Source organism: Channa argus, chromosome 14 (genome assembly GCF_033026475.1).
Source record: "Channa argus isolate prfri chromosome 14, Channa argus male v1.0, whole genome shotgun sequence".
Lineage (NCBI taxonomy): Eukaryota > Metazoa > Chordata > Actinopteri > Anabantiformes > Channidae > Channa > Channa argus.
Window position 1 is genome coordinate 24,343,287 of NC_090210.1, and position 15,158 is coordinate 24,358,444.

A 15,158-nucleotide genomic window follows, 5' to 3' on the forward strand; every position below is an offset into this window, starting at 1 on the left:
CAGAAGTGAGTGGGTGGAGGTTAAAGAGGAGGATTGTGTGTGTATTGACAATGTTGTGACAGTGTTTAGCTGCAGACTGTGGACTCTTAAATAAACACTGGTAGTTAGTTATTAACACAGCAGAAACAGCGCAAACTGTCTTCTCTGTCAACAGCTTCTATTCTTCACTCGTAAGTAAAAAAAACTATCTCAGACATCCACTTGTTTTTCTGGATCTTGTTTTAATGAAATTGTGACAACAGTTTTAGGCTGTTGTCTCAGCTCTGCTTCAGGGCCTCTGTTCGTAGGTTCAAAGGTTATAGGAGTTTAAGTTATTGCTCTGTCAGTTTGGAGGCCTCTATGGTCAATACATGATTAATATTGTAGACGCTGAAGTAGTTCAGTGAGTCTTAAACATTTAAAGTAATAAGAACAAATGCAGACGATTTTGTATATTTGTTTGTCTCCTCTCGGGATTCCCCAAATTTTATCCTGTCAATTTGTTATTAATGTGTTCACATTAACCTCCTTAAATCAGTCGCTCTTGAATAAGAATTGCTTCTGTTATAAGTGAACCTGGGAAACACTTTATTAGTATTATTAATAGCGGCTGAATATAAACAGTCTAGCTTTGCTCACATTTGTCTCGTGTCACTGGCTGCAGATTTGACTGACATCATGTCCCGCCTCCTCATCTGTGCATCTGTCATCATTGCTCTGTGGTCAGCATCAGTGCTCAGTGTGTCAGGTGTGTTTCAATGGATTACTGAAACGGAATGTACAGCCCCCCTGCCATAGACATAATATGTGTAATGTGTGTTTTAGCAAAAACTAGCTGGAAAATCTCCAGTATGATTGTTGTGACATTTGACTATAAGAGCTCAGTACATTTGTCATCGCTTAACTGTTGATTTTTTTGACTAGTATAATTTCTTTTACAAAATAATATATTGTTTTGTAATGTATTAAGGTCAGTTCATAATTCAGTTCATAATTTATATGAACTGACCTTTTATAATGCAACATAAATTTACTCTACTCAGTGTTCTCCGACCCTCCGGAGGCTCACATGTTGCTCCGGTCTCGTCGGGCGAACTCGTTCCTGGAGGAGCTAAAAGCCCCGTCCAAGGAGCGGGAATGTATAGAGGAGAAGTGTAGCTTTGAAGAAGCCAGAGAGATTTTCCAAACTAGAGAAGCCACGGTAAGATTCTTTACTTATGTGTCTGAAAAACCAATCAGTTAATGTAGAGAAGATTAAGTTTGCTGCAGTAAACCTCACTGGTTCAGTGTGAAATGATCCTTATGGCAGTCAAATTTGGAAATAGCTGTTGACTTCTCCTTCTGTGTGTTCGCAGCTGGAGTTCTGGACATTGTACACAGGTGAGACAAGTGTATTTCCCCCGGTGTCCGTACGATATATGTCATCAGCTCTACAGTTTGTTTCTTTTCACCTTGTTTTGTTCACCTTGGATGTGCATCATCTTTTTCTTCTCTTGCTGCCTCCCTCTGTCAGTTTCCTGCTTCACCACAAATGGCATGCAAGTAATGTATGATGGCACAAGACTGTAATCAGAACCAGAATATGTTTTATTAGCCAAGGAAATAAAAAAAAACCTTTAAAACATTTTTAAAAAATTGGAATTGTTTACATTGTCATGATATACTGACAATTAAAATTTGGTATGAAATATGTACTAGCAATGAGCAAGGGAATGAGGTATATGTACAAATGCGTTATGTAAGAGATAAGTAAGGCAAGTAGCAGTAATTGATACTGTATAACAGTGAAGGATGGAGGAGGATGAAGGAAGGTGGACTGTTAATGACAGACATGTAAACGTATGCCAATAAACTTCCCTTTGACTTCTCTATATTAAGATATCTCGCTTGAAAGGAACCTTCAGTTCAGATAACATCATCTTGTTGCTCACACAATGGAGTTTGTAATCATTGTCAAGCTGCTTTTCCAGAAGTCCTCCAGATGACTCATCTGAACTCCTAATGGTGCAAAACACTTCAGGGGATGTCATCTGGGGGAGTTTTTCAGCTAGAAGCAGAGAAATATTTAGATATAAGGAAGTCAGAGGAATGTTCAAAAACATTACATGTACATTTACACTCAAACTAAAGTCATAGAAAGTAAGTTCGAAATTGGTGAAGTCGCCCTTTAATATTACTTAAAATATGTTGGACATTTGGAACAAAACCACAAAAAGCAACTGCAAATACAAAGTGAAGCTGATTCTTCAAACGAAAAATGCGAAGAAAATAAAATGTTTCTTGATGTCATTGTAGGAAAACCTGGCAATGTACAATTTAACAAGTAGAACTTTGTTTTAGATGGAGACCAGTGTCAGTTCCACAACTGTGTCCATGGAGTCTGTGTGGATCTGTACCAAGACTACACCTGCAACTGTACCCTTGGATACGAGGGCAAATATTGTGACCAACGTGAGTCTGACTCTAATCAGAGGCAGTAATAGTACACAAATACTTAGGTACATGTGCAAGTACTTGGCTAAATAAAACTCAAATAAGACTAGAGGTACTATTTCAAATTGATTTTTTAACTCAAGTTAAGGTACTATGTACTTCAACCACAAAAGGTCCAAAAGTAGCAGGACTACAAGAGGAAAGTATTTAAACCACTAAAGAACTTGATTCTGTTGATTACATAAATGTAAAGTCCAGAATTGTTCTACATGTGCCTCATAAATTAGCTTTCTGCAGAAATCTGAAATGTTCGGGTTTTGTTAAGTTTATCAAAAACACTTTAAGGAGGGAACCACTTCAAAAACCTTCTTTTCCCCTTTAAATATAACTAATTATGAAGCTAATCGTGGGGGCTACACACCACAACTTTTTAAAGGGAGTGACAGGAATTCTCCACTAAAACCTAAACTTAGTTTACGTTCTCAAAAGTAAAATACGAACTTTGCAATTTCACATCTTTTATAAAGTAACAACAGCAACTTAACATGTACTAAAACTTTAAAGGTGAATTATACCTGTTCGTTGTTCAGCTCAAACAGCCACCAACTGCTCTGTGGATAACGGTGGCTGCGACCATGACTGTACAGAGAGCGAGGACGGCCTGTCGAGGACCTGCAGCTGCTTGAAAAGATACAAACTGCACTCTGACTCCAAAAAGTGTGTCCCAGCAGGTGAGAACAGGCAGAGTTGGACTGCAGGTGCATGGAAAGCTGTTTTAAGAAGTTTTTTATTGATGCTTTATCAGAAGTGTGAAGCCACAGAGTTTACAGCTGATGACTTTATGTGTGAATATATTAATGTGTATGTGTGCAAGAATATCTAAAACCATTTACTTCACTACAAATACGTGAGGCCAGCAATCATTCCAATCCCATGTCTGAAAAGAGCTTAAGTGGAATTCAGGTACTGGCTCTGGCATGAAGCTACACATTTATCACAAAACACACTTATCAGTTTTCAGACCCTCATCTGTGTAATGTAATGTGGTCTAGAGCTCATCTGTTTTTTTCCTATAGAAATATTAGGGAAAGGACGATAATATTATTAACCTAACAGAACCAAATGGGATCTGCTTTTTATTTTTATACTTAGAAATGAAATGAAAGCAGATAATTGCTTCTAACTAATCAGTTATTTCCCTTTTGGTTTGAGCTGAAAGGGGCAAGTGTATTGTAGCTTAGTTGGTAAGGCAGTTGTCCACAGTGGTTCAATCCCCGGTCGTGTCGAAGTGTCTCTGGGTGGGACACTGAACCCCTAACAGCCCATTCCCCTCCCCAGCTGTGCAGTGCTGGTCCAGGCCTGGCAGAAATTGAGGAGGGCTGTGTCAGGAAGGGCATCCAGTGTAAAAAACTGTGCCAAATCAACATGCGGGAAATGATCCACTGTGGTGACCCTGAACTCACAGGATAAGCCGAAAGACCAATTTTGGTGGTTTTAATAAATTGAATACCACACAAAAGAAAAAACTATTTAAAGCATATTGGAGCACAGACTAAATTTTACATGTTAAATTTTAGTTTCTTAAAAAAACTGCCTTTGCAGAAATAAATTAATTTATTTCAACTTTATTTATATGGCACCAATTCACAAAAAAGTCATTACCAAAGGCAGTAACTGCCTGACAAACCTGTGGTTTCTACTGATCACTTTTTGTGGATAGTCAGGTGTGATTTCCCCACAGGCCTGCTGTGCGTGTTTATCAGTGTTCCCAAACTCTTCAGTTCAGCTTCTCCCACACCACCTTGATGGGGTTCACATCTGTCCTGCTGAAAAATGTAGTTATCCCCAATTAATTGTTGCCCAGAGGGAATGACCTGCCGCGTCATCAATAATTACCAGTATTTTCCCTGCAGGAAGCTCGTCCTGTGGTCGCCTGATGATCAACAGGTCGTCGTACACCAAACCACAAGACGGGCTGCTGCCCTGGTTGGTGGGAGGCGAGGTGGGAAAGAAGGGGGAGAGTCCCTGGCAGGTAACAGATGGACTGAGGGAGAACTTACCTGTTTTGTCACAGTGTGGAGATCAGGGGAGCTAATGTGATACATGGCTCCTTTTCTAGACATTTAACACACAGCAATAGTGGGAAATAAGCCATAATATTGTGACAACTTGTACGACCACCACACTGAACAGATTTTTGAATTTCTAGTCATGTGTTGCTAAAAAAAATGTTGCTGTTTTGTTTTCATATAACTTAGTGTTGGAGGATACAAACATTTAAAGAAGAAACTACAGAAATGAAAAGCAAAGTAAAAAACAGTAGCACACACTACAGAGTTAGATTTAGGATATTTACTTATTCAATCTTTTATCTAATGGCAACAGTTTTGTGGATTACAAAACATTTATGCTGTTTGGTATTTTCTGACCTTTAGTTGAAGTTAGATAAATGTGCTGAGCTTCCTGCAACATTTGAGTGTTGCAAGTTAGTGTTCATGCACCGACTTCTGGAGCAAGATGGAGCCTGTGTTCGGCTTTGCTGTCGCTCCTTCTCTGCTTTCTCGTGCATTTGTGATTGTTATTGTGTTATTTGTTGCTGCATTAGCCCTGTCAGCTAACATTTGTGTGTCGGCTGCTATTAAGTATGATCGGCACATGTTGTTTCACATCAAAGAGCTTATGGAGGACTATGTTACCTGAACCAGATACAAACCGTTTATCCCGCCCGTCCGTGAGTTCTCCTTGACGTCACCGGAGTACCTTCTGCTGTCTAAGGGCCGTGGCAGGAGGTTTTTAAAAAGTGAGGCTCCAGAGCGGGTTGAGGAGATACCGGGCAGCTCTATTTATGCAGCTTGGGACCGGACCGGAACAGGTAGGGTGGCTTCTAAGGCAGGTTTCAAAAAACGCATCGGGACATGATGTGGCTACGACCGCACCCCCTCTCTACGATCTACACTAAAGCTGAGCTTTTCCAACTCGACATTTCTCCTTCCTCGCACACCTATACTAGAGGTTCTCCACTGCACTCTTGGTCCTGTTTTTCTCCTGTCACCCTACAGGACATTAAGCTTTTATTAAAAAAAGGTGAAACCTTCTTGCAGCCCTGTTGAGATTGTTCCAACCACTTTACTGTTGAATGTTACTGAATCACTTGGTCCTTGTCTGGTAAATATGATGCATTTGTCTCTTTCTGCTGCCATGTCCCCGTCCTTTTTTAAACAAGCTGTAGTGAACCCCATTCTTAAAAAAACAAACCTGGATCCTTCTGACCCTAAATTACAAGCCTATATCTAAGTTGCCTTTCTTTGATTGGCTCCTTTTTCTTTGATTGTTGCCCCAGAGAAAATTCTGCAGATCAGGCAACATCTTGGTTCTTTGGGCTCCTGACTGTTTATCTGAGGACATAGATTAAATACAACACAGTCTTGACTGAACAGAGGACAGATGGCCAAAAATGTTTTTATTATTTACAGAATATTTCTAAAGTGAGGAAAATGTTGTCAAATGTAGATTTAGAGATGATCATACATGCTTTTATCTCATCTCCTTTGGACTATTGTAAATCACTCTTCACTTGTCTTAACAAATGAGGGATAAATCGCAGATTGTTCAGCATTTAGCATTGAGGATTTCAACAGGAACCAGTAGAAAATCCCAGATCATCATTTTATATTCTCTTCACTGGTTACCAATCAAATTTAGAATTGATTTTAAAATTTTTGTGCTCACTTATAGAGCCCTTCATGGCAACGCTCCTGAGTACATTTCTGACCTGTCTAACCCATTATGGCTTCTCGAGAGCATTGAGGTCATCAGGTCAAAATCTGCTTGTGGTTCGTAAAACCCATTTTAAACTCGGCGGGATCTTTCTTTTCAGTCTGTGGCTCACAGACTGTGGAACAGACTGACTCTGCGTGTGGCTCTTCTTCAGACGAGCTTTTTGCTGACTGGGCTCTTATTGTTGCACCTTTGTTGTTCTTGTGTTTTAAGTTAGATTTGAAGTGTTATTGTCTGTATTATTTTCATTTTTACATTTTGCAATTTTTGATTTTATCTGTGAAAGGTGCTATATAAATACATACTTAAATCTGGTGACAGCTGTGAAAGGATACTATCTAATCAGATCCACTAAGTTCTAAGAAGAGGATTAGCTGCGTGCTATTCTATAATTACAGTAAATAACCAAAGATGTTTAATTTTCCCACACTTTAATTTAAAGGTCAAATCTGGTGATTTTCTGTAATTCTGTGCTGATGTAGTGAGCAAATGTGGCGCTATGGCACAGACAAATAAGATAAAGTTCATTGCTGGTCCTTTTAATTTGATTTACTGACAATTTCAAAAACGCAGAAAATCACCGGCTTTAAAATTATAAACTTACACTATGAAAAGGTTGGACAGGAGTCTTTTTGTGCACAGGCGCTGTTGGTGAATGCCAAAGGACGATTTCAATGTGGAGGCGTCCTCATTGATGAGAGCTGGGTGCTGACGGCTGCTCACTGCCTTGAAAATAGCATAAAATTCAGAGTACGACTGGGTGAGTTTTCCCTCTGCAGACACTCAAATACTAAACCCAGTAGTTCTTGATAATATCAGTTTGCCCATATGAGTAGTAGCATGAACCAGATTAAGTTCTAAGTGGCACAAACATGTAATTTAAAGGAATTTGAAATATTTACACACTTAACATTTGTCCTGCCCTTATTTTTTTCAAAAATGAGGAGAAAGGTCATGTACACAATATTGTGCTGCTGTGAAACAAAAAACTTGTTTTAATTAATTACCATCTGAATCAAGTTAAATTAAATTCAAAACATTCCCAAACACTCTAGAAAGCAGGAACAGCTTTACTGAGAATGTGACTCACACAAATTTTTTTTGAGCAAACTTTTTTCAGATTGCTGTCATACGATGCTTAGTTTGACCTGCAGCACTTGATCAATCACCTGAATGACAATCTCAGCTTGGTTCTCAAATATCAATAGACGTTTGACCAAGTTAGTAATTTTGGACCTTTTGAGCAGTTTGAACATGGTTGCTGTCAAAGGATTAAAAAACTGTGCTGAGCTGTTTTGATTTTACTAGACTAGTGTTTTAGTGGATAAAAGTGGATAAAACTGTCTCCTAGAGGTAGACAATATCATTGGTGAAAGTCTGATGTGTGTCTTTAGGGGACTACGAGCGTCACAGAGTTGAAGGCAGTGAGGTAACTCTGAAAGTTGTTGAGTTCTTCAAACACCCAAACTACGACAGCATAAGGGTGGACAATGACATCGCCCTGCTGCGGCTTGAGTATCCCATCAAGTTAACCGATTACATCATCCCCATTTGCCTGCCGGGACGTGAAATGGCTGAGCGTGTGCTCCACCTCAATGGTACCCTCACTGTGGTGTCTGGCTGGGGCAAAGAGGAGCAGGACAGTAGCAAGTTCAGCTCAGCGCTCAACATCATCAAGGTCCCACTGGTCGACCACAGCATCTGCGCCAGACAAATGTCCCACAACATCTCAGAGAACGTCCTCTGTGCTGGGATTCTTGGACAGAGGATGGATGCCTGTGAGGGGGACAGTGGAGGACCGATGGTAACGCTTTATCGAGACACCTGGTTCCTGATTGGCCTGGTGTCCTGGGGTGAGGGTTGTGGCAGAGAAGACAAGCTGGGAATTTACACCAAGGTGTCCAACTACAACGATTGGATTAACAGTGTGATTAATCAGTGGAGCCCGGATCAGGTTCAAAAACAACCTCCAAATGTCTGAACCTCCTCTATCCTCCCTTCAGTATTTGAAGCCTACATAAATGCTTCAGTAGAATAGAAACATAACACAAATAAACCTATTCTGTCTCAAAAAGCTTCTGTTTATTGTTTTTAACATGAGTGTCTTTATTTTCAGTCATTTAAAAAAACATTTTGTATTACAGATCCCTCTAAAAGTACTGGAACAACAGCAAAGCCAAGTAATTCGTCGCTGCTGTACAGCTTGTTTAAGATGGACGTGTGCTGAAAGTTCACCATAGTTAGATTGAACAACATAGAACATAATCCCTTTTTCACGTGAAAGTTTAAGTGAAAAAGGTCCTGGAACATATATTTTTAAGTAAATAAAATTTTATATTGCATATTTTTTTAATGCAATAACTGTTTAGTTGCATTAAAAGCAAATGAACTGTTGTTTTAAGTCAAGTGCGAACACCCAGAAGCTATAGGTTAGCTGACCTGAAACATCAAACTTCAATATGACTTAACAATTCAGAGATGTACTCAGGGGTCTCGCCATGTAGAAAATGATAGGTAATAACTGAGGTTTACCATTTGATTCTAAATTCCTCTGGCAGCTAATGAAAAGATGCTAACACTGGAGTTTTGTGGTCCCAGTGCTTTGTCTGCACAGGCCGTAGCCTTTTTAACTGTTCCACAATTATGCTGCTCTGTCCTTCGAGCACCATCAGTGCCTGTTATAAAGACCTCTAATTCGTCTTCATTCCATTTTAGACATCCAGCAAGTCGTGGCTTTCAACCACTGATTTAGATGTTATAAATTGCAGAGATTCTTACATTTCACAGACAGGTAACGTTGGGTGTCATCTGCATATAATGATTTGATATCCATCCATTAATTATCATTAACTGCTAATCCTGTTCAGGGTCACTTGGTGCTGGAGTCTATCCAAGCTGTTATTGAGTAGGAGGAGGGGTCCACCCTAGACAGGTCTCCAGCCTGTCTCCGGTCTAACACAGAGAGACATATACAGACAGATGACCATTCACACCTATGGGCAATTTAGAGTCACCAATTAACCTAACATGCTTGTCTTTGGACTGTGGGAGACCGGGGTACCAGGAGGAAACCAACACAAGCACGAAGAGAAAATGAAAACTCCACACAGAAAGGCTTCAGCGAGCCTGGGATCCAAACCAGGCACCTTCTAGCTGTGAGGCAGCAGTGCAGTGTACCCAAAAAAAATTGGTCCAAAAAAAGATTATAAACTCAGATGATTATTTTTATGTTAATGTATTATGTTTCAAAATGCTTGGAAAGATCAAGTAATTCTTGAAATATTATTTCCCTAATTGCCAAAGTGCACTTGTGTTGCTGTACAGAGGTTTCCCGTAACTCAATGCCTGGGTGACCTCCATCTTTGTATCTCCAACACCAAAACCCCATTCAATACTTCAATCTGGTTAAAACAAACATGGCAGATTTAAATTTAACCTTTATTTTACCAGGAAGTCCCTTGACATTGCATCTCTTTTACGAGGGAGATCTGGCCAAAAAGCTCAATAAGTGCATCAACAAAACAACAAAACAACACGGAAACACATCCAAGGATGAATTTCACTTGGAATTTTATTGAGTGAGAGACACAGATCTTTATTTCATTTTACAACAATTAAAACAAACAGACATTTGTATAGTAGCAGTGCATTATCAGGCTTGTCCTTGTACAAAGCTGCAAAGCAGTGACAACACATACAGCTGATCATCAGCAGATCTATTGTCATGCTCACATAATGAGGTCTTATGTGATTATAATGATAACAATAAAATTGTTGCTTTTAATTCAGTTGCGGCACCAAAAAAATCCTTTACAAACACATACTCCCTAAATCCCAGTTTTTATCCTGCGCTGACATTCATTCACTGGAAAGACAAATATTGAACCATTGTTCATCACGGAATAAACAGAGGACACTGAACACTTAACCATTAGCAGCTTTAAAGTGACGCATGCACACTCATTTCAGTGAATATCACTGAACATTTAGTAAATTGTAGCATCTCAGTTTCTTTCATGATGTCATCAAAACAGGCTGTAACCTGCACTAGTAAAGCGCTGATGCTCATTAAATCTTCTTTTCCTTTCAGCTGTTCCCTTTCAGGAGTCGCCACAGCGAATCATGTGCCTCCATCTAACTCTGTCCTCTGCATCCTCTTCACTCACACCAACTAACTTCATGTCCTCCCTCACTACATCCATAAATCTCCTCTTTGGTCTTCCTCTAGACCTCCTGCCTGGCAGCTCCAACCTCAGCATCCTTCTACCGATATATTCACAATGTCTTCTCTGAACATATATGCAGCCTGATAAAAACGCACTTTAGAATAATGTTTATCCTACTGTCATTATTATTGTTAACCTGAGCTTAAGTCTTGGTTTGTTCTAATCACTATGTCCAGTAAAGTTAAAGACATCTTATTGCTTGTTTGAGTATTAATCCTGAGCTAAAAAGTTACTCTGTAAGAAATGTTTTCTGGCCTGTAAGGATTCCTGTACGCCAGAGTTTTGAAAAACCGCACCATCACTATGTTTTAAAGACTCTGTTTACCCACACAGTTATAGTTCTGTTATAATTAGTTGATTATGTAGACTTTTTAGTTATTTCCTGTATTCATATACAGTCACATCAATAGTAAATAACTCTTATGAAACAGGTTGTTGTGCTTTTTCTAATAACAGTGGGAAAACCTGTTTCCTTGTGTGGCCAAAAGTGATGTTTGTGAGAGGGAAATCAGTATAAAGGTACTAAGGCTGAGGGAAATTCTCTTTTGGTTGTGTTAAGAAAGTTTATTATAATTGATTATAGTCGCTTTAATGTCAGTAACTATTGTCTGATTATCTAACTGTTCTAACTGTAATATGCTGCTTCAAAGAAAACTGTATATAAACAGAGTTTGTTTAATTTTTAACTAAAGGTATTTGTACTTTAGTATTTCCATATTTGACTACTTTCTACTTCAATTTCACTACATTTCCATATAATATTGTACATTTTTACTCCATTAATCTAAATATTAGATAACATTTAGTTATCTGTTCAAAATCAGATTAATAAAACAAAAATACAGTATAATCATCAGACTTCATTATAAAATTCCCCAATAGTGCGTAAAGTAATTTGCATCATTATATTCAAAACACATGATTTAAGTATATTAGGTGGTGCAAAGTGATGAACACATTAATGCTATTATTGTTATTCTATTTTAAAACTAGAAGAGCAGTGAACTAAAGTCTGCTTTTAATAATTTAATCAAACGTGTCCAAGTGGAAATTAAACTCTTGAATCAGGTTGACGTTGGGCAGCGGCAGGTTATAAATATGGGCTCACTAAAAGTAAACATATAGAAAAGATTCATATGAGTGGAAATGCCTGTGTGGGCTTTACATATTCCGTTTTACCCAGAAGAGGTTTCTCTTTGCTCTGCTGCATTATTCACATGAGATTGAAAGTAGAAATCTTCAGTGTAACGTCATCCCTGCTCAGCTTGCTGCCTCAGATTGACAGTGGGAGCGTCCCAGTGAAACTGACCTGTGATCATTATTATGCTAGTTATCCTGTATGAGCAGGACCAAAAGTGGGAAATTAGTTAGCTATTATAATTAATAGACGTGATTTGTTGGAGTAAGAGTTTTAATTGTGTTAATACAGAAAACGGATTTCAGAGCAGATTCCTTCAGGATAGTAACAGCTGTTTGGTTGTGTTTCATAATGAGCCTGAGTTACTTTGTGAAGATAATATTCCTTTTTTTTTAAATGCAGCCTGCATCAGAGAAAACCTGATCTGTGTTTAATTCATAGAAACACTTCCATCTTGAGGTAGAAGGTGGAACTATAGCCAGAGGTGTTTTAAGTAAAGATAAAAAAAATAAACTGCAAGTGAAGTCTGTGGTTTTAGACAGAAAAGTTTTAGTAGACTGGAGCAGATTAGTGGTTTTCTTTGTCACAGTTTTAGCACTATTTTCATTCATTTCGGCAAAGTTTCACCAATTGAGGACAAAATATTATACAAAGATATAATTTTATTAAATGAGATGACTTTAAAACACATTCTTGAAAGTCACATTTCTTGAAAGTCAACTGTGTCAATATGCTAATGTCTATGTTTCTGTACTTATGTAAAACAAAACAGTCGACATGAGGCCTGGAGGAACCGAGAGTCAAACCATCGACTCTGCAGTTATTGGATGAACCACTCTCCTGTTCACCTTAACATTTTACGTTAATCCCAAAGCCAGAATCTAGAGGTGAATAAGGACATTTATGGCCCCGCTTTAAAATTCCTACTTGATAAGAATAAAAGTGAAACACATTCTGATCCTGCAGAGACAAATTGTCTCTGATCAGAGACAAAGCAGTTCACCTGGTGGTTGTTGTTGTTTTTTTTTTAGGACTCTCCTCGTCTTTTCTTCAGGTCCTGCTCGTATCTCTGCAGCTGGGACATGAAGCCGGGGTTTGGATCGATTACATGACGGGCCGTCTTCACTTTCTAAAGGAAAGACAACAGCATACAAAAAGAAGCATGTGAACCTTCTCTTTGCAACTGATTGTATTTTAAAATCTATTTTTGCAAAAGATAAAATGATTTTTTTTTAATACCATCTGATTGATTAAAAATTGGAAAGGACACCGCTAATAAAAACATTTGGATGGAATATCTGTGCTGCTAGTGCTGCTCTGTGAGTCTGTGTCAGGTGTATTTTTACTCATTTAATATCAAGATCATAAAAAACATCCATCAGACCATCATTTCAAATGAACCAAATTAACTGAATGACACCTCTGGGTAAAACTAATCATAGATAATATCGTACAAGAGCTAGCTCAAAGTTCAGTTCACACAGGTTAAAATAAACTAGTGGTGTTGATTAAAATTCACAGTCTCAAAAGCCAAAGCAGTCCATGATATCACACCCAAACAAACTTTGTTTCAGCGAGATGCCTGTTATACTGGTCGACTTTGATAAACGATAGATTCATTCAGCTCTTAACACTTTTGAAATGTAACCACCTATGATCTGTACAGTCTCTGAACGCCTCACGTACACATGGAGTGAGCAATGTTCAGAGAGAGAGGATCAGGGAAGGCTGGCAACTGTGTAGTGTATGTGTACTTGCTATATACTAATGTGTACAAGTAGACAAAAGCAGCAGCATCAGGATCATTGTTCACATACTTCCTTGTGTCTGTCTGGAGTTTGAACGTTAGCCACAAGGGGGGGAGATTTGGGCCTGATCATGTCTGACTGAGGATAACATTTCTACCGCACGAACTTCTATTTTTCCTCAACATAACCAGAAACTATGGCAACACTTGAAGAGATGACATTAATGCTCTGTAGTCGAAGAAAGAAATGTTTAGTTCAGTGCACAAAATTAGTACATTAAATGAACAGCGCTCCGATCACACGTTCAAGCACAGCAGCATCTAAAGACAAACATTAAAGAATGAAGCATGTGATATGACCAAAATCTCATATCCCAGTATAATACTACTGATCCCTCTAAAAGTACTGGAACAACAGCAAAACCAATTAATTCGTCACTGCTGTACAGCTTGTTTAGGATGGACGTGTGCTGAAGTTCACCATAGTTAGATTAAACAAAATAGAACATAATCCCTTTTCCACATGAAAGTTTAACTGAAAAAAGGTCCTGGAACATATATTTTTAAGTAAATAAAATTTTATATTGCATATATATTTTATGTATAATGACAGAGCACATTTCCTGTAAATTGAAGTAGGGATGTCTCAAGCGTGAGAATTTCTGTTTTTGCAGACTGCGAAGGATTGATGTGTCCCGCTACTATAGTTTAGTAGTTGCATCGGTACTTGGTACTGGTGAGTACTCAACAGTAAGTACTTGGTTAGTACTCTGGTTGGGAAAAAAATTGGATGCCCCTAAATTTAAACATACTGCTTTGCTCATGTTACTCCCACCTGCAAGGCGTCTGTCAGTGTCATTTTGCGGTGCTTCATCAGGTAGGCAATGCAAACTGTGGCTGAGCGGCTACGTCCGTTCTTGCAGTAGACGACACTGCATCCTCCCCGGTTCCCCTCTTTCTGGATGGCGTCGGCGCAGCAGTCAAAGTGGCTGTACAGGTCCTCGTTAGGGTCGTCGTAAACAGGGATTTGCAGCTTCTTGACATCGGAGGAGGGAAACGGCTGCTGCTTGGACACATTGATGCAGAGCGTCACCGCCTCCTGCTGGATGAGCTCGTCGCTGCAGGCTGAACGGGCATTACTGATAAACAAGGCATTGGTGACTTTACACAGCTGCAGCATCCTCTGCAGTAAGCAGGAGGACTGACCCTCACAGGCTTCCTTACTCGGCCTCTGAGGCTCTGGGTAACCGCCACCTGGTCCAAAAGAGGTGTGAGCATGCAGATAAATGAACCTCAGAGGCTTCTTTACTGTGAGAGTAGATTAATGTATTGCTGAAATATTTAATCAATTTAAAAATGATTTATTTGATGATACAATTATTTAGTCAGAAACTCCAGGCATACTCTTCTATGCCATGTAAATAAACACAAAGTTTGCCCTTTTTTGCAGTTCAGATATTTCAATAGATATTTCATTTCTCATTTATATTTTTTAATATAAATGTGTTACACCCAGACAGGAGTAAGTAAATGTAATGTAAATTTAAGAAAATAAAACCAAATTGTAATAAACGACCCACCAACACAAGCAGAGCCTGTGTCACACAGAGCCCCACAGCGACTGATCACCAAGGACACACTGACTCACATCAAGCTGATCTTCGGGGTCACTTTAGATAAAGTCAGAGGATTTTTATATGTTCTTGTCCTCTTTGCAGTCCTGCAGACAGATGTCAAAAGCTTCAGAATGATCCGGTCTGTTCAGGTCTCCTCATGACCCCCAACTGCCCTGATCAACACGCTCCTGCTATATTTACTGCATGGACTGTGACAGCTCCTCTGCTCTGGGTCCTAACTG

The 15,158-nt window shown here is 39.0% G+C and overlaps 2 protein-coding genes across 3 annotated transcripts; one reads left to right on the top strand and one right to left on the bottom strand.

The window, feature by feature from the left end:
- The first annotated feature begins 30 nt into the window (after positions 1–30).
- proca (protein C (inactivator of coagulation factors Va and VIIIa), a) lies at positions 31–8,263 on the top strand. The gene is made up of 9 exons (XM_067474193.1): positions 31–170; positions 644–727; positions 1,023–1,180; positions 1,335–1,359; positions 2,320–2,430; positions 3,003–3,143; positions 4,326–4,444; positions 6,832–6,949; positions 7,584–8,263. Exons 2-9 carry the CDS (start codon positions 658–660, stop codon positions 8,168–8,170), a joined length of 1,329 nt encoding a protein of 442 aa, XP_067330294.1. The 5' UTR covers positions 31–170; positions 644–657; the 3' UTR covers positions 8,171–8,263.
- A 723-nt stretch (positions 8,264–8,986) lies between these two features.
- Positions 8,987–15,121, bottom strand: dusp28 (dual specificity phosphatase 28). 2 transcript variants are annotated; one of them, XM_067474196.1, is made up of 3 exons: positions 14,949–15,121; positions 14,136–14,554; positions 8,987–12,682 (listed from the first exon to the last, which is right to left on the bottom strand). In XM_067474196.1, exons 2-3 carry the CDS (start codon positions 14,478–14,480, stop codon positions 12,581–12,583), a joined length of 447 nt encoding a protein of 148 aa, XP_067330297.1. In that variant the 5' UTR covers positions 14,481–14,554; positions 14,949–15,121; the 3' UTR covers positions 8,987–12,580. The 2 variants fall into 2 exon arrangements, with proteins under 2 accessions (XP_067330297.1, XP_067330298.1); XM_067474197.1 differs by having other exon boundaries at positions 14,881–15,121.
- Between the last annotated feature and the right edge of the window lie 37 nt (positions 15,122–15,158).

Excerpts from the sequence above, each read along its gene's own strand:
- proca (XM_067474193.1), top strand. The coding sequence starts at position 658 with ATGTCCCGCCTCCTCATCTGTGCATCTGTCATCATTGCTCTGTGGTCA. Across the intron at positions 3,144-4,325 it reads CAAAAAGTGTGTCCCAGCAG|GAAGCTCGTCCTGTGGTCGC; the intron begins GTGAGAACAGGC and ends TTTTCCCTGCAG. Across the intron at positions 6,950-7,583 it reads AAAATTCAGAGTACGACTGG|GGGACTACGAGCGTCACAGA; the intron begins GTGAGTTTTCCC and ends GTGTGTCTTTAG.
- dusp28 (XM_067474196.1), bottom strand. The coding sequence starts at position 14,480 with ATGCTGCAGCTGTGTAAAGTCACCAATGCCTTGTTTATCAGTAATGCC. Across the intron at positions 12,683-14,135 it reads CACTGACAGACGCCTTGCAG|AAAGTGAAGACGGCCCGTCA; the intron begins GTGGGAGTAACA and ends TCTTTCCTTTAG.